Source organism: Cyprinodon variegatus, unplaced genomic scaffold (assembly GCF_000732505.1).
Source record: "Cyprinodon variegatus isolate N-32 unplaced genomic scaffold, C_variegatus-1.0 Scaffold45, whole genome shotgun sequence".
Classification (NCBI taxonomy): Eukaryota; Metazoa; Chordata; class Actinopteri; order Cyprinodontiformes; family Cyprinodontidae; genus Cyprinodon; species Cyprinodon variegatus.
Window position 1 is genome coordinate 875,631 of NW_015150498.1, and position 25,352 is coordinate 900,982.

At 38.3% G+C, this 25,352-nt stretch overlaps 1 protein-coding gene across 1 annotated transcript; it reads right to left on the reverse strand.

Moving 5' to 3' along the window:
* Positions 1 to 8,544: 8,544 nt before the first annotated feature.
* faah (fatty acid amide hydrolase) lies at positions 8,545 to 23,685 on the reverse strand. Its single transcript, XM_015370353.1, has 15 exons — positions 23,369 to 23,685; positions 22,153 to 22,266; positions 21,884 to 22,024; positions 21,628 to 21,761; positions 19,883 to 20,089; positions 19,769 to 19,809; positions 19,553 to 19,677; positions 18,342 to 18,467; positions 18,156 to 18,253; positions 13,810 to 13,909; positions 13,688 to 13,731; positions 13,536 to 13,575; positions 13,337 to 13,445; positions 10,473 to 10,618; positions 8,545 to 10,094 (listed from the first exon to the last, which is right to left on the reverse strand). Exons 1-15 carry the CDS (start codon positions 23,582 to 23,584, stop codon positions 9,972 to 9,974), a joined length of 1,764 nt encoding a protein of 587 aa, XP_015225839.1. The 5' UTR covers positions 23,585 to 23,685; the 3' UTR covers positions 8,545 to 9,971.
* Between the last annotated feature and the right edge of the window lie 1,667 nt (positions 23,686 to 25,352).

Genomic DNA, 25,352 nt, shown 5'->3' on the forward strand with positions numbered 1-25,352 from the left:
GTTTAACAGCGAGAAGTCTCTCTTATATACATTTTTTTTTCTGGGAGTCCTTCTTACACAAATAGCTCAACTCTTTCAGATGCAAAAGCATTTTTTGAGCATTTTAAAATCCTTCCAGTTTCTCAACTGGACGTTGGTTTGTCAATTCTACCGCTTAGATCTAAGCTGTTCTGTTGTAGCCCGCAATGCATGTTTAAGGGTATTTGTCCTCTAGTTTGGTCTTTTGCAGCCTCTAACAAGTTTTCTTTAAGAATTGTCCTGTTTTTATCTTAATCCATTTTCCCATCAATTTCTGTGCTTTCCTGTTGCTGCATAAGCAAACCCTCCCCCGGGGATGAGGCTGCACCTACTAGGTTGCAAATTATGACTCTCTTGCCACAGGTAATTTATTTTGCCACTGTTCTAGGAAAGTTAATTTCTTTTGTTTAATACTAACAATTTTTTTTTGCTTCAAATATTTCTCATATCCGAACTTCTGAGGAGATACAGGCAGGACTATAAGCTACTTCTCTTATGAATGCTCTTCTTCTCCAGCTTGGATTTCAGTTTTGTAGTTGTGATTCTTTTCTTTTGTTTGTAATTTTAGTTGAGGGATCAAACTGTGCTCTCAGAACTTGTTCCGTGAGATGTTCAGAGCTTACAATATTGTTTAAAAACCTAATCATACTCCTAACTTAATCACATCTGTATCACCAAACTTTGTGTTTAGTTTCCTTGAGAGATTTTCATCACATACACTACAGATTTAAAGAAGAGAGGCAGGAAGAAGGCTTGCATCCTCAACACATTATCCTTACTAAGAAACAACGAGGTTGCAGAATTCTGCTTTGGGGATAGTTTATCACAGGGCAATGAAAATTAATATCTAGCATGAACTACAGTAAAATGTTTCAGATAAAAAATATTAAGGTTTTGGCATGGCCTAGTCAAAATGCAGATACTAGTCTAATTGTGATTCTATGGAAAGGTTTAAAAACTGATGCTAAAAAACTCTCTCCATCCATCTTGTGCTATTGGAGTACCTATTATTGCATAAAAATGTTGGTCTAGACAGAAGGTAATAACAAAGATATTGAATTTTATCAAAGCTAATAAATCATGCACCGCTTTTTGCAATAGTTTGGTTGTCTGGCATTGTCAAAGTCAAAAGGTGATTTAAAATAATATCTTGGAAACAGTTTCATTTAAAAAAAAATGTTTAATTTTTCCTCCTCCCAGAAATTGTTTTTATTCATTGTTTTTCTTAACTCTACTTTTCTTTACAGTTACATTTATAAATTCTTGAGTTATACTCCAAAAGGGTCATTTTAACGACCCTACAAACCAGAAATGTACCACAATAGAAAATTTGCAACCAATGCACTTTCCTGCACACTTTACATACTTTGACAGAACACACATTTAAAAAGGAGGGATTGTCCGTGTGTCATCACACATTGCATGCAAACTGAGAAACCTGGTCCATGCAGAGATTTCACTATTTCAATGTTTAACCACCCTCTGCCACTACCCAAGAGGCAACAAAACCTTACCTTAAAACTTATTATATTATAAAATATATAGACAAAAACCTGTTTTTAAGTAAGGTCTGAGGCTGTTTTGTGAGCAATGACTATTGACCGGCCAAATACGGTGGTCTCCATCATGCATCCTGGCCCAAGCAGCATCGACAGCAAACTTTAACTCCACAGTTTGCTCACCCTTGTGAAACAATACTTCTACAATACCACAGGAGTTTGATTGTTGGCGACAAGTTATATAATACCAGGAATTACAGACTAGCATGTAAATGCTAAATCCTCCTCTTTTTCTCCTGAGAAGTGGATGAGATGGACTGTATCTGCAGGCTCCACTTCGGCTCCCTAGCTTTGTGCCAGAGACGCTCTCCTCTCCCTCCTCCCTCCTCTGACTTGGGTGATAATCCTGACACGCACTGTCTGCATTTTTACTGTACGTGTTTAAGCGCATTTGCAGAGCATTTATCTCTGCAATGTAAACCAATTTGGCTGTAAGGGCCTTGGGCCAAGCAAGGCGCTACAGCGAAGAAAGGAAAACCCAAACCAAGCAGATGTGCAAAGAGAGGAGGATGCTGGAGATGGTGAGGGACGTGGGGGTTGGTGAACAACTGAATGCAGCTCAAAATCTGGAAAGCGGAACCGCATGGGAGAAAAGAATGCACCTTGTCCGAAGGTAAGCTTTTGAAACTTGGGATAGGGCCCTTCAAAGCCGATAGAGCGTGGATCACTGAATTGTTGAGTCACAGAATCTGAGAAAATCATACGGGGCTCCGGTTAATTCTGTCATAGTTAGATCAGTGGCAACACTGCTAGGAACCCAGCCCCAACTGAAGAAATCTGAAGTCTGCTGTATTGACAGGGCTGCTGTTTGATACCGCCTGTACACCTGTATCAGCTCTCTGTTAATCTGCCTTCCCCTCCTCGTCTGCTCCTCCACAGCACATTGCCTCTGCTGGTAGTAATGGCTGATGAAATGGACCAAAGACGAAAAAGCTGCCAATCTCGCAGCTTCTTGATGTCTCCTGTAAGTGGTTGTGGTTGCAGAGTGAACTTGTCACTTTGATCATCTAAAAGGCAGGAGCCCCCCACTGTGTCTAACATCATGAGCTGCAATTCTACAGAGTCATAAAGACTATTGGGCTCCTCGGTCCCTGAAATGGGACATTAAGACAGAATCATCCTGGTTAAGTTGTGTTGATATAAAGGTGTTTTGTTTGCTTGCACACAGGCAAAGTCTGAATGTGTTAGGATGGCTTTTAAAGTACCTGATCTTATAGCCTAAGGTTGCTGTAAATGAGGTGTTTGCTGCTCTTATCAATGAGACGTTACATGAAAGAACACTTTGTCCTCCTGGGTCTGCTAGATGTCTCTGCTGTTTGATTACAACAGACTCAGCTTGGACAGACACCCTAACTGCTTCACCTACTTTAAGAAGTTTTTAGGGAAACTTATTAAACTGCACACTTTGCATCGGAATATATTCTGCATATTTAGATCTTAAAAAGTCAAATCCTTGATAAGTGTTGTTCTAGTCATTACCAAATCAATGTAAGTACGCAGCAATGTATATCAGTTTAAATTGCTTCTGCTTGTTGTACAATAAAAATCATTAAACAAAAAGGTTATGTAAATGTGCAGCGTGTGTTAATTTTTATCATTTCAGCAGAACTGAGTGTTTGTACATTTTCACATCATACAGCACTATCAAAGTGCAGCAGGAAGTTTCTTGGGTGGACACAGCAAACACAGAAATTGAGCTCCCTCCAAAGATTCTCTACTGGGTTTAGGTCTGGAGACTGATTAGGCTATGCCAGAACCCTGATATGCTTCTTCCAGAACCAATCCTTGGTTCTTCTGGCTGTGTGCTTCGGGTCATTGTCATGTTGGAAGGCCCAGCCTGGACCCATCTTCAATGCTCTAATTGAGGAATCTAGGTTGTTCCACAAATCCTGCTATACATGGCCCCGTTCATCCTCTACTTAATACAGTGCAGTTACCCTGTCCCATGTGCAGAAAATACCCCCAAAGCATGATGCTACGACCCCCATGCTTCACAGTAGGGATGGTGTTCTTGGGATGGTACGGTACTCATCATTCTTCTTCCTCCAAACATCGTTAGTGGAATTATGACCAAGGTTTTCTATTTTGGTCTCTTCTGACCACATGACTTTCTCCCATGACTCCTCTGGATCATCCAAATGATCACTGGCAAACTTAAGACGGGCCTTGACTTGTACTGTTTTAAGCAGGGGAACCTTCCGTGCCATGCACGATTTCAAACCATTACGTCTTATTGTATTACCAACAGTAACCTTGGAAATTCAGGTCATTGACCAGCTCCTCCTGTGTAGTTTTGGGCTGATTTAGGATCATTGAGACCCCACAAGGTGAGATTTTGCATGAAGCCCCAGTCTGAGGGAGACTGACAGTCATGTTTAGCTTCTTCAATTTTCTAATGATTGCTCCAACAGTGGACATTTTTTCTCTAAGCTGCTTGGCAATTTCCCCGAAGCCCTTTCCCGCCTTGTGGAGGTGTACAATTTAGTCTCTAGTGTCTTTGCACAGCTCTTTGGTCTTGGCCATGTTAGTAATTGGATTCTTACTGATTGTATGGGGTGGACAGGTGTCTTTATGCAGCTACGACCTCAAAAAGGTGCATCTAATTTAGGATAATTAATGGAGTGGAGGTGGACATTTTGAAGGCAAATTATCAGGTCTTTGAAGGTCAGAATTCTAGCTGATAGACAGGTGTTCAAATACTAATTTGCAGCTGTAACATATAAATAGTTAAAATAATTCATACATTGGGATATTATTTTAGATTATGTCTCTCACAGTGGACATGCACCTACAATGACAATTTCAGACGCCTCCATGATTTCTAAGTGGGAGAATTTGCTAAATAGCAGGGTGTTAGATTACTTATTTTACTCACTATACAAGCAAAATAAAAAAATTCCATAAAAATGTGGTTCAACAAAAAAGCATCAGCACAGGTTTAAAAAACAATGACATCACTTGCATCACTTTGGACCCAGCAAGGCCAAACCTGGGAGTTTGACAGATGTAAAGGACATAAAAACATGGATGTGCTGTTACTAACAGATACGAGTTTCCATTATTTTATGTGACCTTAAAACAGACAATTTAGATTTCTACAAGAGAGTTGTGTATATTTGAGTCTCTATGTAACATTGAGCTTTATGCACATTCTGACTGGTTAAAAAAAAAAAAACCTGAGGAACAACAAGAAGAGTTAAATCAGCAACCTGGTACTTCTTGCTATTAGACACATTCCATCTTCCTTCGAAATCTGAGTCACACACTTTTACTTTCTATGACAACAGCAGCCATAAATTCCTTTTAAAATTACATCTGATTTCCGAAGGGAGTAATCCCAAGGGATTAATAAAGTCAAGTCTAAGTCTAAGTCTAAGAATTTCTGTTATACAACCAATTGTAATTATTATAATTAATATCATAATTTTGGTTTTGCAGACCAACTCAGCAGTTTAGGCAGCACTTTGTTTGTTGTGGCTATCTCGGATAAGGCTGGCTTTTTCAGCAAAACCTTGCAGCATCAAAATAGAAAACAAAGATGTCTTTCTATTTAGGATCGGAATCAGAGCATTTTCCAAACAACCTTTTTAGGAATAACTGCTCAGGGGGTCCCAGAGGTGGTATATGCCTTTTTCATGTCTTGAGCTCATAACAGTCATGGTTCTTGGTTGTTAGCTGCAAAATGTTTTTTTTCCCTTCATAAGCGCATATTAGGTCAACGAAACAAAACCCATCATGAGGCAGAACCATAGTTTTAAGTACAGCTCTACTAGATTAATCAAAGAGGGGATATGTAATCCATGTAAGATCAGGAAAATATACATTTTTTAAAGTATTTGGATGTTAAACAATTTAGAAAAATATTCTAAAGAATTGCAATAATAATTGGGCACAAGGATTTAAGAATTATTTCAATCCGACTCATGCATTAATAAGCAACCTATTATTTTAAAGCTTTAAATTGTGCTGAGAACAATACATCCTATATCTAAATTTATCAGCTCGAAGGATCTTCTCTGTTCAAGATCTTTGGCTCTTGGTCTGGAGGCTGGGTTTAAATCTTATTTGTTATCCTGAACTATCTCTATATTACTGCTGCTATAGGTTTAGGCCGCTTGGGGACATAGGGACCATTTTTCATCATTCTGCCTCATTTTATCTCTAGTCTCAATTTCTGCAGTATTTGTTAGTTAAGTCCCTGACTTTATGTTCTCTCTGCTTTTTCTCATCATAGTAGCTTCATCTTGCATGATTCTGTTGGCTGTCAGTCCATCCTTGGGAAATATCAGCTGGGCTGAGGCCATTAACAGTTACAATTATAGATAATAGAGTTGGGCCTGTCTTTCAGTGCTTAGTCTTTTTTCTGTCCTAGACATAGCTATCAGCTTTTACTGTGACAAACTGAATGCACTGCCTTTCACTTAGGCATGAAATCTGGATCAGATGCTTGGCAGCATACAGTAAATGTTTCTTTCCTAGACTGAACCATCTATAGAGCTAGTTTACCATTACCTTTTCTAACATGTAAAGTATTAATGGCTCAGTGCTTATATGTTCCTTTTTTATGTCTGCTTCTATCTCCTAGAACCCGAGTCAGCAGAAGGCCACTTATGCTGAGCCTGGTACTGCTGGATGTTTTTCCTCTCCACTGTCACTGCATACATGCTCGGTGTGAGGGATTGCTGGACACAATGCAAGTGAATATCCATCGTCACCACACGCTCATCCAGAAGAAGCTTGTCCAGCAAAAAACTTTTACTGTTGAAGTGAATTAAAAGAGAAAATCATACAAATGATGTGGTGTTGCAAAAACTTAGAGGGGTCATTTATGGTACCTTGTCTTTTGGCCCCTTCAAATCAGTCATCTTTTGCATGTAAAATGTACAGTTAAAAGCTAAACTTATTTTTTTTTTGTTTCATATTTTAGAAAAAAGTCAAAATTATGTTTTAAAAAGAAATGTATCTTGAGATGTCTTCATGTGTACTTAATTCTTAGTTGGGGCTCCTTTTGCATCAACTGCCTCATCAATGCAGCATAGCATTAGTGAACATGCATCCTGAAGACCAAGACAAACAGCATTAGTTGACAAAAAAGTCTGTTAGTAATTATTACATTTTAAAATTGTATCAAATCAAAAATGTGCTGCTTTACAGCTTTATAGCATAAGCATGCTTATGCGTAAAGCAGGGCCAAAAACCTGTGCATACCACTTGCTGTAAAAATGTTTGGTCACATCACCTCGACACGTAAATATGCACATTTTAGAGGAAAGGGAAAAATGGCGGCGAAGACAGCAAGGTATACAAATGAAGTCAGATTAACTTTCAATGTTACTTTATATAAAACATAAGTCATAGATCAATGTCGTCATGAGCATCAAATATCACATTGTAATTCAATGCCATCAAGGAGATTTAGATTTTTCCTAATTAAATTTAGATATACATTTTTTCAAATGGGCAAAAAAATGTACATGGCTTCACTGCGCAGTCAGCTTAAGATCCACAATAACTAATCTATCTGTAGAGAAGTTAGGAAACATCTTAATGGAAACATCTCACAGATAATGTTGCTTTTGCAGATTTTCTGCAATCTTTTCTTTTTTTTTATTAATTACAGGTGTTAAACACTCTGGGGTTTCTGACAACCAGCTCTTAGCAGAAAAATTCCCCCTACAGGTGTAAAACATAATAAACAATTGATTATCTCTCTGCCTAAAGCAGCTTTTATGGAAAAAACAAATAGAAGAAAAATGACCAATAAATCAGAGATATCAAAGCCAAAGCAAGTTGCAATACTGCCCACTGTCTTAGATGGCATTGTTAATATGATCAGTCCACACATCAGGATCATATTGCCATTCCAAGTGCTTCTTGGAATGGCAATATGACAGTATCCTAATCTCCTCCTCACTCATCACACATCTTTCTGTAAAAAGACACATCTATTTCTGCTTCAGTTAAACAGCACCTTTTCACGCTGTTCACTACAGTGTCAATCAGTAATCATTGAATAACATCAGCAGGCTTATTTTAATACACAATGGCATTAATGAATTGCTTGAGCACACTGGTGTGATTTGCTTGTGTTTATGCATGAGCATGGTTTGACTTATCTGAAATATCTTTTAAAGTACGTCATTTTTGCATGTTGTTTTTTGGCATACACATATTTTTAGTAAAACTTTGATGAATGAGACCCTAGGTCAGCACTCATAGTATGAAAAGCTGGATTAATGTTTAAATAGATGTGGGTAAAAAAACAAAACAAAAAAAAAACAACAAAAAAAACAAACAAAACACAAAAAGCAGAAGTCATACAGCCAATTTGGATCTACTGCATTATTCCCATGGTGATGCAGGAGTAGCCAACTATCATCCTTCCACAAAACCACACGCTTTTATGCAGCTATTTGTTGACATGAGTGATTTTTCTACAGCTTATCCACCTGATAAATGATCTCACCTGCCTTTTTTTTTTTTATTTAATCTGCAACTTTTTTTCCAGTTAGATTTAAAATACTCCTCGGCACAGACCAATACACATTTATATCACCAAAAGAGACGATTAAGAACTCCACAGTTCTGGCTTTGTATGATAAAAGGGTGTGTAGTGCTTTTTAACAGGATCCAATCAATATTTAGCCTAACTTACAATTAATCAGCAGAGACAATTCTAACATCAAAAGATGCATACATTAAGCTGTTATTCAAAATAAAAAAAGAGGCGTAAAGTCAAAATTGAAAAAAAGTCTATGGTCCATTTGGCAAATGTTTCTTTTTGTAATAACTCATAAAACATGATTAACATCTCCTGTGATAATGTGTGCTTTTTTTCCCAAAGTACTACAATTTTGATAGTACTGCACAACATAAATAATAACAGTGTTTATTTTAATAAAACATACACAATCATTTAATTGCTGATGTGTAAAATGGGACCAACTGAAGTGCATATATATGTGTGTGTCCTTAATTCTGTCTCCGATCCTGAGGGATTTATGAACAATGTCAAGTTCCCTCTGAAGACCTGAGTCTCTTCACTGGCTCTTAAGGCTTAATGCACCCTGACTGAGTGGCACAGCAAGAGGCACACTGCCTCTCTATGTGCTGCAGATAATGCTAAGAACAACCTCTCAATTCCCGCTCTCCTCCTCACCTAATGTGCCCTCCGTCCTCCGCCGTGCGTGCGGCCCATTTCCATTTGGATAGACGGCTGAAGTGCAAACCAAAAAAAACACAACAAAAACGAAACAGAGAGGCCGTAATGGAAAACGCCGACATCGCCTCTAATGGTTTCCCATTCCAGGAGTGTTTACACACGTATGTAAATTTATGTAAACCCAACAGAAACACATATTTACAATAACACGGGGTAATCACTATATGAGGACACGGTGCACTAGCCTTGAAGATGGAGGCGCCATGTGTCATTAGTCTCCTTTATCTCTTTCCTTTTTCCAGCAAAGGCATCAACGCAACAACCATTCTGAATATGAATAAAAATGATCTTCACTCATGTGCTGCTCAGCGATGTGAATGTGTAGAGGAAAAACAAAGAGGTTTTAGGTCATCAAAGCAGACAGGTGTCTTAAAAACATGCATACCTTTATTTTTTATTACTTTATTAAATATTAACTCCGCCACCTGCTTCACTGTAAAGGCATCCCAGAATTTACCCAGATGTTCAGAGGAATAAGTGTACATATAACAAGAAAATAATCTCCTGATTCTGAAAAATGATATCCAGTTATTTATCATTTTTATTTGCTAAATCATATTAGATATTTAATAACAAAAAAATCAATATGACATTTTATCTTTATTATTCTTTACAGAAGCTAGGATTATTATACAAATTGTTTTACATTAATTGCACACTTTTTTTGCCCATGTTGGAATGTGTCATTTGTGTTCTGGTCAAGATCAAATACAGCTATAAAAAAATATGACTTGCTTTTAAAAAAATTTCTTTTAGAATTTATATGCAAAGTAAAAAAACAAAACAAGAAATATTAATAAACATTTCTAAATTACTTGGCATTTCAATATAGGCAATGCAAAGTATTTACTAATAAAATACTGTTGCTAGCATTAAGTAGATTTATTGTTCAAAAATATTTTTACCACCCCCAAAATAAATCAGTTTTAATGTTTGTTTTTTTTCTTACAAACTATTAGCTACTTTTAAGAAATCATTAATCACCTTCCTTCTCTTCTTTTTCGTTTGCTTTTTTTTTTTCCCTTTTCACAATGTTAAGGATTTTTGCTGCAGTTATTAAGCTTTACCTACCTCATGTAAAACCTGAATTTTTATCAAACATAATGTGCTCATAATGCACCACTCCAGAAATAATTTTGCTTGGCTGTGTGGTGCAGGACAACGACATAGTTCTAAGGTTTCTTGTGTTTTACGAGTTGTTCCACCTCCTTCATGAAGCGCAGGCAGAGCTCATCCTGCCACGGCAGGGCCACACACTGCACCGCCACGGGTAAACCCTCGCCCCCACTCACAGCCTAAAACACAGAGAGATGATGCCAATGAAATGCCATGCCAACTGAACACTGTGGTCTTTGCTTCTCCCTACTGGACGTAGAAGGTACTTCCACACTAAGGTGGTTTATTGTGCTTTATCAGTGGGAGAGAGGAAAGGACAAAGGACAAAAAATAAAAAAATAAAAAAATAAAAAAAGATCTTTAGTTTGATTAAAATGTATTTTGTTTTTATACACAAATAATTAGCTAGTTAGTTTAATATTCAATAATTGTTGCAGTAGTGCTTTTGCTAAATAAAACAGAAAAAAATGTGACCGATTGTCCATAAGTGCAAAGTATCATAATTTTAGTTTTAAAGATTAAAATGCTATTGCTTGCCCCAATAAGCACAGTATCACCTGTTTATGCAGCTTGTCCCAGGTGTCCTGGTAATTGCCCCTAAAATCTTTGAGGTCTTCCTCGTCCTGCGACGTCACTGTGGATACGGGGACCGCACCAGCCGGAAAATTTAGCAGATTGTACAGCATTGTTATGCTGGCGAGACCTAAAGGAAAAGGAGGAAAGAATAAGTAGAACTTGGAGAAAGATTGCTTGATATGGGATTGTTTTGGTACATATGCCACTTTTCTTCAACTCCACTGATAAATCTCTTCCAAAACACCTAACTTGAGCCTCTGCGGCACAGCAAAAAAACAAAACAAAAATAACATAGGTAAATACACTACAATATGACTCCATTTAGTTTTATTTACTGCAAGGAGCATGAGTTAAACCTTGATAACGTCACAGTTTTTTTTATCACATAATGTCTCATGCAGTAACATTACATACCTAAAAAAGAAATATGAAAACATACCTTAATTCTCAATAAAAAAAGGGTAGTACATTAGCAGATTAATTCCAAACAAGTGAGGTGTGATAATTCATCAGGTGGCCAAGCTAGAAGATGTGCATAACTGTGGGGGGATGGCAGCCATAACAGAATGCAGAAAGTGTGCAGTCAGAGATCTTACTGAGCTCCTGGTCATGATAATGTATGGCTAATTAGCTGGTTTAGATATGTGCAACTCTGGAAAGAACTGTGCTAGTTAGGATAATTATCATTGAAAATGTGTGAGTTTATTACACCTTGGTATTGGCAGCCTGTTGCGTCTCAGAAATGATGTTTTAATCTAATTAAGACAGTTCCTCTGTTTGGATATACAGTGATAATCTTTATTCTGTACTTGACAAAGATTTGGAAATGGAATGAGAGCTGTGTCCTTCAGATAAGAATGAAGTGTAATATTTTGATTAGGCTTGAGCCATGGATGTCTAATCATTTGCTAACATGTATGATGTAGAATAAGATGATATGGCAGACTGGAGATGTATAAAATGCCTTTTTAACTGTTAATGAGGGCCACTTCCTGAGAGGTGAGCCCGAAGAAGAGCAGCTGCCTTCTGTACATTCTAAGCAATTTCTCTGATCTGAGTAAGATTACAATTTCTATCAGAATCTGTTGTCATGTCTCCTGGTTATTTAATACATATAAGTTATGAAGTGTTATTTAAAGATTTTGTCCCAAGTGATCTCTTTTCAGGGAAAAGAACCAGAGAGATAGAGCATCAGGGTGCATACAGAGAGCCTATCTTTAACAAACTAAAAATATTTATATATTAATAAATTTTTTTAAAAAATTTTTATTTGATGTTGTAACTAACCGGTCTCAGGCATGCAAAGAGTCTCAAACTTTCTGAATCGTCCTTTAAAAGGGCAATAAAAATTCACAACAAGGATTCTAGACAATATGACCGCTGACTGATTCCTCCCAAATACAACTTCTTAAATTTGAATAACCTTGTTATGATGCTAACATCTGCTCAATTTCTAACAGCCTTCATAATATTGTGGCTTCTGCTTTTAGGGTCGTTAAACCGAGCTAAAAAAAGCCCAACTAAAGTTAAAAAGCCAACCTCTAGAGGAGAATGCAGCATTCTAAAATGTAAGACCTGTTGGATCCATCTTCCCTGTTGTTTGCATGAGTCAGTGAAATACAAAATTAGATCATAAAATTTAAAAGTTTATCAATGTTGTTAATTTGATGAAAAAACAGCTTCTATTTAAGCACGTTTTCCCTCATAAGTGATGAATGTGTTAAATGAAAGTATTACTGGTTTATTTAGAAAGTATGTGTTCGAGAGGGTAAATGCATGTGTGCATGAGTGACTAGCAGAAGTGTTGTATAGAGATGCAGTGAACAGTTTTCCACAAAGTGTGTTATGATATATGCGGTTGTTTTTGTATTAGTATGTGTGTTCAATGGATGTTTTCTCTCCTATATTTTCATGCAAAACAGCTATGATTAATATCAGCCTGTCAAGAGAGGCTACAGGTAGAAATTAGTATAATTTGCTATATAACATGACACTGGGCATGTTTCCTAATTTTAGGTCAATGTTTTGTGGTGCACTGCCCCTGCACAAATAAAAGCATAATCATCATCAAATTAAAGCAAAGATTTGATTTCCAAATATGATTACCGCCCTAATATCACTACAAAAACACCTCCAGGGAATGCATTTTCTTTTATGAACAGTACATATTTTGATAAAAGAGCCATGCAACTCTTTGTGATGCACAAACATGTCAATAATGTATTGGTAGGCTAATTTGGCCTAGTTTAACACAGGATTCCTTTATGTTATAATAATAATAATAGTAATAACAATGATTATTAAGTATTATAATATAATAGCTGCATTACAAACAGACCTAAGCAGGCTATGAAATGGCTGACCTCTTTTTTTGTGACCGTTTATATTTAAAGGACAATACTTTTATATCACATATTAAGGTGACAGTGTTCCTAATAGAAATATGGTGGTTTGTTAAAAATTACAATGATCAACATTAAGCTGTAGCTGAGCTGAACAGCAGTAGCTAGATGACGCTTTTGGACTTGATGCAAATAATGTAAAACAAAACAACGAAAAACTGTTGATTTTCAAATTCTTTAGAGTCACTGATGTTACTCAATACGTTGCTGGTCGGCTCTAAAAAAAATGTCACTGAGGTGTGTTGACAAGGACAGCCTGAGGGTATCGTTGCCATGGTTATTTGGACACGTGATGGTTAGGGAATTTGCAGGTGCATTTAGGGGCAGGCAAATATGTCAAAGGTTCTTTCATACAAATACCAAACATTTTGAGGATGAAAGTTAGCCACTCTTCTCTACATGAGGTCCAAAATGTTTAAAAGAAGCTACTTGGGGTATCGTACATGTGAGTTGGCCGCAGTACAGAAAGTTGAAAGCTGGTCCGATCATGGGGCACAGCAGCACGTCTATGTTGTGTTTCCTCCAGTGTGCAATCGTCTCAGAAATGTAGTCCTAAACAAAACACACAATTAGCCAAAAATTAAAACAAAATGAAAAATAAATAAAAAACTATAGGAATCATCTGCTGGGTAAATGCAGTACCTCCACATCAGCATGCTGCTTCCAAACATCTGGGGGTGATCTACAAACACAATAAGATTGAGGAGGAGATCTAAAGCAATCTGTTCCAAGAAACATTTTAAAAGAAAACTATGAAAAATGTAAGCAACCAAGCTATGGAAACATGATCACACCTGACTCCACAGAGGGCGCCCAGGACAGCAGGGATCCGAGGAGACTGAGGATAACGTGAGAAAAAAAGTAAATCTCCATCTGAATCATATTGTTATTTCTGGAACAGGGAGACAGAACTCACAAAGGGCTTCATCAGGAACATGAGGGTTCTCTTCAACCACTTGGGGATAGAGTACGTGGTAACCTGTGGCCTGAGGCAGGGATCCAAAGGCCCCCCCTTCCTGAAACATAAGCAATAAAATCCCTGTTATCTACAGGAGAGAATACAATCAGATCAAATCTGCTAAGCAACAAGCTGTGTTTCGGTGATACATTGTCAGAGTTCATGGCTGGAAATTTTGGGTTTGATTTTTACAAACTGTGGTCTGTTAAAATTTAACCAAACTGTTAATAACTGTTAATGATCAGGTTAATAAATAACTTTAAGGTTGGTCTTAGTAATAAACAAATGGATGAGCAATCTCTTCTGTTATTAAAACATTTCAGGGAAGACATATAAAACAACGGACTGACAGAAGTTTCTCGGAAACTTTACTCAATCAATGTTACTGGACCTGTTGTCAGATTTTTCCCTGATATTCTGGAATTCAAAACTAAGCATTTAATCAATTTAAAGGCTTTAAAGGTATAGATGACGATCTATTATTTTCAGAGGGATCATCTAAATAAGTGTTCCTCCAACTTGTCAATCATTCTGGTGATACGTTTACGTAAGGCCGTTCTATGTTAGCAATCTTTTTCTGCATATGCGCACTTTCAGCCGTATATGTGTGGTGAGCTACGGTTTCAGACAGTCATTGTAGCTCACCTTTTTCACCGCGGCTCTTCAAAAATAGCCGAGGGTCGTAACAAAAAAAAAAAGTGTGTATGAGAAGGAGAGAAAGGCCTCAGAAGAGTGTGAAGTTAAAATTGTGTGTTCAACTTAATATTTTACTTTTTAAGCAAGCAGCATATTTGCTGAAGGTCACAAGGGTGTAAGATGACCTTGCAGTGTTTCTAAACAGGATAAAGATCTGTGCAGAAGCTGGGAACGGTCAGTTTGAAATAGGTGTTGTTTAAACAGTAACAAGGAAGAGCAATTAATGGTAAAACAGTTTCTATGAAACACGTAAAGAGTTCAGTTCTGTGGAAACCGTTGCATTGTACAAAACAGTTTCTGTTAATGTTTTATAACTCTTATACGTGCGAAAGTGTTCTATATGTAGAAGGGGAATGAGTCACCCCAGTCAGAGCTCACTGTGAGATTCTGTATAACTGTGAGCTCTGCAAGTGTCCAAATCAAAAGGAAGCTTTGTTCCTTGCAGTCTGCTGTGTCTCAGTCTCCAATTTCAAACAGACTACAAAAGGCAGATATATCCCAGAATGCTTTGTGTGGAGAGCTCTCCTCGCAAAGCACTATGGGATTTGCTGTCACAGTAGCCCACTGTCGCCATAGGCTAATGCTACCCGACAGCGGCGACTAATAACAAAGATGGTGCAGGCACAGCGCAGTGAAGGAGGAGTTACGTGGCCAGCGGGACAAAAAGCAGTGATCATCGTCCACTATATAGTGCCCGCTGTATGTGGGCACAGTAACAGAGATCCCCCCCCCCTTGCCCTGTTTTTATTTCATGCTTTACTGGGCCCCCATGAAAACGCGCTGGCCCCCTCCTGGCCCCCTGGTACATTTGGTCTAGATCCGCCACTGTTCCTCACCTTCAATAGACGTGGATATACTTTAGTATATTCTGCTGTAAAAATAGTCCTATATTTTCGTTTCTTACTCGAGGATTCAACCTCTGCCGTTTCACAGGATGCACAGCTTTGAGTGGTAACTAGGTGACTGTCAGAGAGTAACCAAGAGAAACTTATCGGACTGATCCAATCAGCTCTCTGATCAACCAGTCACCTGGAAGGTTCGTTGAACAGAGCATCGCTTTGGACAGATACACTGCACAGGTTTCACAGTAACCTCCTCCCTACACCACGCTCTCATTTGTTGTCTGCGCAATCTCAGTAGTTCTAATCTGCACATGATGCACGAATTATTGCCTGCCCGCTCTCACTCACATTAAGAAAACACCACCTCCCATAGTCTAAAACCCGGGATAATTTATCCGACCCGCGGGCATCCGTAAACAACTATCGATATCAGGGAGACTCCCTGAACATCCGGGAGACTTGGGATGTCTGCAGTAAGCTTGTATGATCTATGAGAGCAGCACATTTTAAAGAGGGCGCGCATGAGGAGAAATGGACCTGTGCATGCCCTTGTACATGCATTTTTATATTAAAGTGGAGAGAGCAGGTCTTTTTAAAAAAATCCTCTACAATACCTTTAACTGAAGAAAAATAAATACATAAAAAAGCAAAGCATATACATATCTGCATCCCATCTGGATTAATTCATCTCTACTGATGCTGATTTTATTCTTTATATCACCAACATCAATCCGGAATGTATCCTGGAGATCGTCTCCTTTTTTTGTTCATCAGGGAATTTTATTATTCATGATCCATTCTATTTCACCACGGTTTCAGTTTCCCCTAACCTATCGTTCAGGGAAGTGCTTTTTTTTGTTTTGTTATTTTGGATTAAGAACAGTTTAAAAAAATCTGCGCCCCCAATGGCGTAACTGTTGGTAAGCAGAGACTGCAGTTGCTTAGGGGCCCCATCACTGACTCCTGGTAGCCCCCCACGCAATTGTGGACTAGGACGTCTCTTTGCAGGATGCTGTACTTGGCATGGGGCCCACCCAGATAATGTTGCTTACTGGCAAGGCAACAAGGGGAAAATACCATGGAACTGATGAAAGCTATAACCGTTTGCAAGTCAGACCAAATAGTGAAATCAGAACCTCTAACACACTGCAGGCCTTAATGTCAATTCTGTGAAATCTGATTTTTTTTGTGTGTTGCCATTCCCATTTGCGACTTGTATCTGATCTCCTGTTGTAACTGCATTCACACAACATGACTGTCCCACATGCGTAGTAGAGGACGCAATAACGTAACAAGATAGCGCACTCTGTGTTTACAGAAGTAAACGTGTGGCAGTGCTGGAGCTTGTCTAGCGATCTACCTTAAACACTTAGTCTTTTTAAGATGGTTAAAAAAAGACCGCTCTCTGCATTATTTTCTGCCATGGTTGTTTTTCTTCCCAATAGTGACCTTTGTTGAGTATTAATGACGCTTTTAAAGGCCGTTCAGACGCAGGTCACATTTGAAACAATCAGATTCGAATCGGATTCAGGACCACATAGCCAAGTGGGCCGAGTCGCATTTGAAAAAATAGGATCTGTGTTGTTCAGACTGTCACGAAAACATCAGATACAGGTCGCATATGGGCAAATACAAAAAATCATATTTGGGTCACTTCAGGCTGCAGTGTGAACGTAGCCTATGTTAACGTTTTCTCCTGAACTAATCAGTTCAGAAATCACTGCAGTGATGCCAGCATGATGTGGGAAAATTAAAACATGTGCTAATTAGGTTTTAAGCTATATTAAATGAATCTGATGCGATTACTGCTTACAGAAAGCTAGAATTGATGCAACCTGCTATCAAATTTCTGTCAGTCTCTAATCTACACCCCAACAATAATGGATACTAATTATTTTTGTCCTCCTTTAGTTGAACTCCCGTCCACTATGCTGCATTTTTCTGGTGAAACAAAGTAGATGTTTCAAAGTGCTGATTAAAAAAAAATCTCTTCAATTGCAAGAGACTGGAGGGTGTCTGGTTTAGGAACCTTGGGATATGTTCTCTGCTTTTCGTAGATGATGTTGTCCTGTTGGCCTCATCAAACCAGGACCTTCGGTATGCACTGGGGTGGTTTGCAGCCGAGTGTGAAGTGGTCGGGATGAGGATCAGCACCTCCAAATCCAAGGCCATGGTTTTCCACAGGAGAGAAGTGGATCCCCTCTTCAGGTCGGTGAAGAGTCTTTATCTCAAGTGGAGTTCAAGTATCAAGGGGTCTTGTTCATGAGTGAGGGACGGATGGAGCATGAGATCAATAGACGGATCGGTGCAGCATCGGCAGTGATGCTGTATCGGACTGTCGTGGTGAAGAGGGAGCTGAGTCGGGGGCAAAGCTCTCGATTTACCGATCAATCTACGTTCCCATCCTCACCTATGGTCATGAGATCTGGGTAATGACCGAAAGGACAAGATTACGAATACCAGCGGCCGATATGAGTTTCCTTCGCAGGGTGCCTTGGCGCATCCTTCGAGATCAGGTGAGGAGCTCAGTTACCCTGGAGGAGCTCAGAGTAGAGTCGTTGCTCCTTAATGTCAAAAGGAGCCAGCTAAGGTGGCTCCGGATGTTCCGGATGCCTCCTGGTCACTTCCCACGGGGGTTTTTTTGTCATTGCAGTGCTGTTCAATTTAAGAACTTGTGTAGATTTTGTTTTTTTGAGGGACATTTTTTTTTATTCCTGTCGCTTACAGAATAATGATAAAAGAAAAGACAAAAAAAGAAAAACTTACAGTTTTTGTAGCATGCTGGTGGTTCCATCTGCAAACAAACCCTTTATGATGAGTTCAGTGACAACTTCGTTCACCCTCAGAGGTTCATAAGGCACAACCTGAAAGCAATGAGGATCAGCTTAGAAACACTGCACTTTCTACATACAGTAGCTGGAGTATGCAAAAAGATGAGTGTTTTGAACTAACGGTGTGCCCGGCCTGCTCCAACAAAGCTTTGACCTCTCTGAGGCCGCGAACCATGCTCGGAGGAGGCAGTGAGTACCCATCATTCTCAAGGTAACCAATTCTGAGAGGCTTGGAGCTTTGGTACGTCTGCAGAAAGACAGTCGCTTTTATTCTGATATTTTAAATTGGTATCAGCATTAAAGATGACATTTGGTGTGCTTTTTCAGGTTTTATGGTTTATTTAAAAATGACCCCAGAAGATGAGTCAGATTGATACTGGTAAGCTCAACCAAAACAACACTGAAAGGCAAACATCATTCATCACCTGGAATTATTCCAGCGCTTTCATCACTCCAAGGATTTATGTTTTTTCTCCTCCACAAAGTGATAACAGATAAAGCTTTAAAATGTTAATTTCTATTCTTTCTTTTCCTATTTTACAATCACTGTTAAAACAAACTTTAAACTCAGACTTACATTTTCCTTTCTAAGTTTTTCTGAGATTAAAAACCTTATTTATATTTATTAAATCCCAGAACAATTAGATTTTTCAAAATTAGGGCCCATTCTTTGGGCAAAAAAATTGTGTAACTAAAGATCAGAGTTGAAACCTTCCCTGCCTAAACGTAACGTTAAAGCTATATTATGAAGAAAAGATGCTGTTTTTATTAATCCATAAAGAAAATATTACATTATGAGGGAGTCAGACGTTTAGCTGTTTGTAGTGACCCCAATAGTAGGTTTAAGGCATTCCTTTTCTGTCATACTTCCTCCACCTCGATGATTCTGACTTCCTGCAGTGTTTTCTGTTTCCTTCAAACAAATTATAGGACTGATAATAAGCAGAGAAATCTAATGGATAACTCCTATTTCAAGATCTCTGCAGTTATTTAATTTAAAACTCACTTGTGTTGTTTGTGATGAATCTGCCTGCAAATTCTCACCTTTAGTAATTTTTTTTTTAGGAACTAAAATGAGTCCAATTGATCCATATAGTAAAACCATTTCAGGAAAGATGTATAAAAGAAATTGTATAATATCAGCTTATCCCGTTATACAAATATAATGATATCACAATATTCCACATGTTAAATCTAAAGCATATTTCAAAAAAAAAAAAAAAAAAGCTGGAAATAAAAACTGAGAAAAGATTCAAACAGAATAAATCTGAAAAGTTTTTTACTGTAAATATTATATTGAAATGTTCACACACTATGCATCAGAGGACACACCTGGTTATTAAAGGGCAAAGGTGGCACAGTGGGGTCCAAGGAAAACATGTGGTCACAGAGAAGAGCTTGCATGCACAGAGCTAAACTGTCCACATCCCGCGCCATGGGTCCAGGTGATGGGAGCACTAAGGTAACAAGAGGCACAGCTCTGAACATAATTTCCAACGGACGACCTTAGTGTGTCAATATGCGACACTGTTGACTATTAACACTTACCGCACTTTTGACCTCGGTAAATGGATACCATGCCCTGTGAACTGATGGTGACACAGAGCAAAGGTAAAGACATTGCGTTAGAGGCAACCATAAAACCATCTGAGGCACACGCACCTGAGCCGGCCTGTGGTTGGCTTAAAGCCACAGATGCCGCAGAAAGAGGCAGGTATGCGGACGCTTCCCCCTATGTCACTGCCAATTCCGAGAATGGAGCCGCCTCCTCCGATGAGAGCCCCCTCTCCTCCAGAGGAACCTCCAGAAGTCTTCAGGACATTACAGGGGTTCACAGTCTGTCCGAAGATGGGGTTACTGCAATCATAGCTGCAAAGAAAAAAGATATTTACATAAACTCTGTAAAACTCCCTGTCTGTTCTCAAATCAGATTAAACTTCCATATTTTACGTCAGTTAGGATTAGAAAGACAGCAATTTCTGTTTAATACACCAGAATACTGAATGTAATATTTTTATTACACACTTTGAATTGAGAAAACACAAAGGTCAATATGCTTTAAAACAATTCTCAAAAGCACATATGATTATGATTTAGTTCAAAATGGCTAAATTAATTGAAGGAGTTTTGTAATGATACTGCCACCTGTGGCCAAAGCCCAGAACTGCAGCACTCTTCTGCTTGCTCTCATAGCTCACGGCCTTACTGGACATGCTTTTTCATTTTTTTAGCTTACATGGAAAAAAGAACAACATAAAAAATCTGCTTACATAGAATGGCTGCTCAGTGGAGAAGTGTGTAGCACTGCTGCCTTGGAACAAGACGTTTTTGGGTTTGATTTCTGGCCCAGGGTCTTTCTGCCTGGAGCTTGTACGTTCTCCCTGAGCATGCATGGGTTCTCTCCAGCTTCCTCCCACAGTCCAAAAACATGACTGTTAGGTTAATTGGCTTCTCTAAATTCTCCTTCGGTGTGAGTGTGTGTCAGTGATAAATGGTTGTTTGTCTCGGCGTTGCCCTGGGATAGACTGGCAAAACAATCCAGGGTGGACCCTGCCTCTCGCCCACTGACAGCTGGAGATAGGCACCAGCACCCTTATGACCCCAGCTGGGATAAAGCATGACAGAAAATGGATGGATGGAGCTTACATGGAGTTCCCATTAGTGACTGAGTTAAGCTTGATGCAGGTTGCCTCTTCATATACACAAAATCCATCTTGAATATAACTCTTTGAATGTTTGCTAGCTTGGAGCCATTCAACATGGCGTCACAGCCACATAACAGCGCAGGTACTTCCAGCCCGAAGTGAATTAAGGAAAATAGGCTACAGGTTTATAGATGCATCAGTGCTGAACTACTGAGGTGTTAGTCTGTTCATCAAGCTATGTTTTAGTCGTAAAGGATCAAATAAAAAGACAATTTAAAAAAGATTTTTCATTAAAAATGAACAAAATAGATGTTATGATCTGTAAATAAAAATATGTAGAAATATAAAGACCAAATCTCAACACATCGACCAGAAGGAGAATCACTCTATGCTCCAGTTCATTAGAAAGCAGGTTAAGGGCAACAAAGTCAATGTTTTAGCCCAAGTTATGAGCAAACTAGATGGCCTACAAATGCTGCCGTAACCGACTCAGTTACAGCAGTTCCTCTGGGAGGTAGTCGCCAAAATTCATGCAAACTAATATAAGAAGGCACACCAAACTCTGCCGTTAAAGCAAAGGAAAATAGTTCTGATAATCCTAACTGACCTAAAACAGGTCAGGTATAATTTGGGTTAATGTCAGAGAGTGATGAAGTGTTTAGACCAGATTGCTTGTTTGAACTAAAGAGAAAAGACACATTTTTCTTTTTTATATACTAAGCACAAACTTTGTGCCATGAAGGTGTCATGAATTCTCATTACTTTAACAGTGCCTGTGGCAGGTTGGTTTTCACAAAAGGAATGGCTCCTTGTTTCTTCAGCACTTCCACGATCACGCTGTCCTTCTGGGCTGGCTGGTCCAGGTTTACGATCAAGCCACAGGAGCAGTCATGGTTCTTTATTGTAAGGAGAAAATAGAGAAAGACAGCAGAGGGCAGAGTGAGATAACACATACAAAGCAGGAAAGTTGACCAGACGACACAGAGACTTCCACAGTGAAATTCCTTCAGCTGTTTACCTTATATGAAACGTTGTCTTTGATGCTGATGGGAACCCCGTACAGCAGACCGTCCTTGTTGGAGTCGACGCTTTTCAGCTGGTCAAAACTCTCCAGCAAAATTTCTGTGCAGCAGTTCAGCTTCTTGTGAACAGCCAGAGTCTATTTGAAAGGAAGCTGCTATGATTTCAATTCAAACTGCATTTGTGTAAAAATACATCAGATTGCATGACGGGCATGGATAAAGGGGTTAGAGGTAATGAAATAGTGCTCGTTAATGGATACTGAACTTTTTCCATGTAGGAGTAAAACACGTTCTCGGGGCACAGTGAACCCTCCCGCAGCTTCTTCGTCAACTCAGACAAAGACAGTGACAAGATGGCGGCAGAGTCGAAGGATTTATGCTAAGGAGAGAAAAAGCACAAATGCTGATTGATTTTTGCTACGACATTGGCAAATGGTTGCACATTTTAACGCTATTTAAGAAAGTTTATTTTAAACCCAGGATTTAAAAGGAACAAAAATGGACAAGTTGAGGCACAGGTACAGTACAGGTTGGCACAATAAGGCACAGGTTCCTCTTTGGTCTGAGGATTTAAACTCAACAGAAAATGAAGTGATCACAAGAAAAGCCACAATTTTTAACGTCGACCCTGAGAAAGCAGACAGAATCAGCCAAATTTGTGCTCCTAATCAATGAGAAACTATGCAGAAGGTTTTTGGCATTAGAAAAATTGTTGACTACTTTTAAAAAAGCAGCAAGTGGGTTTAAAATAAACTTGGAGAAGGCAGAAAAACAATCAAAAAGCTTCTAGAAAGAAATAAAACTGTCCTTCACTGCAGACATCTTATCCTAAACAGGAAAGAAAGGCTTTATTCACCAAACAAATATCCTGTTTCATCCATTTGACGTATCTACATTAACCGTTTTGTGATGTTATTGGTTCAAAAATGTTGCAGTGTTTTGTAAAATAAACTGTCTACAAAGAACTGTTGCTTTCTGAGCAGCTTTAGGAGCATTTAATTGATTTTTTATTTTCTACAAGTCTGGCTTTAATATGGCCTACATGTGGTTAGGAAACTGAAGCAGGGAAAAAAAATCTAATGAGACATTTAACAATGGTGAAAGTAAGTTTTTGCATTTGATCAGGCTGGTTTAAAACTATTTCTGGTCCCATAATAAGAATCAATTATGAATAAATACTGCTTTTTGTATTTTCTTAGGTTATGCTTTTCTATTTTTTGTATCTGCAGAGAGAAAGTACCTCCAAATAATTTTATTAATTGTTAATATATGTGATCTTTAAAGAATATAACTTAAGCACTTAGATTTATTTCCACATGGAAAAGAAAGGCCTGTTTATTATCCCTACAATGGTGGATTGCAACATCAGGGATCAAAGTTTGCAAATGTGTTTAGATAGCAGGGGTTGAATCGCCATATAGTCTGAATTAGGAGGAATGGTGCATGCATTAGAAGCAGGTGTTTATAAATGTGGATCTCACCGCCTGTTTGTATCGGAGCACCTCCTGCTCAGCCCGTTGCAGGCTCTCAGTCCTCCGGCTCCTTGCCCTCTCGGTCTTTTCATTCGCTGCCCGGTGGTCGCTGACGGTCTTGAAGACCACCAGCAGGGCTCCCACCCCGCAAGCAGCGGAGCTCAGTAGAGCCACTGTCTGTCTCTCCATCTTCACTCCCTTTACTAAATCTTGCAGAGTTTCCATCAGCTAAATGAAGCCAGAACACAACGTTCACTGTGAATGGAGTCGAGGCTATTAAAGTAAATGAAGCGGCACTAAACATTCCTACCTCTCATCTCCTTACGTCAGCTGCAGCACTGCTGGACCAGCAGAGGGCGCCCCAGCGCTGCATTCACAGACAAGTGAAAGTTGGAATCTTCTTCTGTTTTGTGCACCATTTCTGACTCTGGAGAGCTAAAATATAACAAGCTGCTATTATAATAACAATAATAATAATGTGCTGATGACCTGAGTTTTTTAACTGTTTGTTGTGAAATCATTGTTCAATAAATGTTTTGTTAAAAATAAAAAATCGCCTTCTTCTTTTATGGCGGTTGGCAAGCAACTTATTGATGCGCTTTACCGCCATCTACTGGAATGAGTGTGCATCGGGATGCTATAGGATCCACAAAACAAAAAATAAATGAAATAAAATTATAATAATTAAGTTAATAAATGTTATATTCTTTCTATCAATGTCGTTTTCTTAAGATAATCCATTAAATAAAAAAAACATTTAAAAGTAGAAAGTTTGTCAAAAATATCTTGTATATTATATTTAATTGCAATTGTAATAATTGAATTCCCTTCTCTCAACAGAATATCATAGGGGCAAACGAAATAAACAAATGCTTAAAAAAATAAATGAAACCTAATTAGATATAATAAACAAAACCAGAAATACTGAAATTAAAACAAAAAATAAGTTGTCAATATTTGATATTTCACTAGACGTGGAGATCAATCGTCCATATCTTACAATATTGGAATATAGTCATAGTTAAACGCTTATAATCATGCACGCCTTTCCACAGCACCGTCAGTCAGATAATTAGAGGCGATTGGTCTACAACTTTCAGCAAATGATACCTATATTTTTACCCATGGGCTTTAGCAAAATTAATTAAATTTTATATAAGATATAATTCCTTTGATATGTAATAAATGGATTTAAAAAAAAAAAAATGTAATATATGGTTTTAATAGATTATACTGATTGCCACTTTACAATGAGTTTTAAAGTGCCCCAGGCAGAATTTTGAGTAGCCTAGACAAGCCCCTTATTGGATTAAAGAGGCATGGCATAGGGTCTTTCAAACATTTTACTGACCTGAAGATCAAAAGGATAATTTCCCAGAATGTTATTGATTTTTGTTAAGTGAAAAAGAATTAGGACAATTATGTTTATATTCTTATTATTAAGGGAGATCTCTATACTATCCTTGTCAAATTTTAAGTCTGGCTGTATAGACATAGCTACACAACCTCAAAACTTACATAAGTATCCATCTGGTTACTAACTGTTTTTTGTAATATTTGCTCCCATAATAGCTCAGAGGTTTGTGGTTATAGTGGGTTTTCCGGCGCATTTTCTTGATGTGTTATAGGGTACATTGGCAGTATTTATTTTGTGTGTTCTGTTTGCATCACTGCTATTTGTTGAAGATTTTGTAGGACAGGATATCTTGTATATCTGTCTCACAGCCTGCAATCAGGAATATTTTAAGGATTACAAGTACCAGTTGGTCAGTTGTGTCGTCAAGGATGCAATGACAGTAAAAAGGGGATGCTCTGTGTAAAACACTGGGTAAAAAGGAAAGGAATATAGATAACTGTTAAAGAAAATAAAAATTTAAAAAAATAAAAAAAAATTCTAACTTTAGGGAACATATTACAAAAGTGAAAACACAAGATTTTTTTTCCAAGCGCTTTCATTGGGTTCATATTTATAACAAACATATTTTCTTGCTCA

Excerpts from the sequence above, each read along its gene's own strand:
- faah (XM_015370353.1), bottom strand. The coding sequence starts at position 23,584 with ATGGAAACTCTGCAAGATTTAGTAAAGGGAGTGAAGATGGAGAGACAG. Across the intron at positions 20,090-21,627 it reads CTGCCACAGGCACTGTTAAA|CTATGATTGCAGTAACCCCA; the intron begins GTAATGAGAATT and ends TTTTCTTTGCAG. Across the intron at positions 13,576-13,687 it reads GGCGCCCTCTGTGGAGTCAG|ATCACCCCCAGATGTTTGGA; the intron begins GTGTGATCATGT and ends TTGTGTTTGTAG.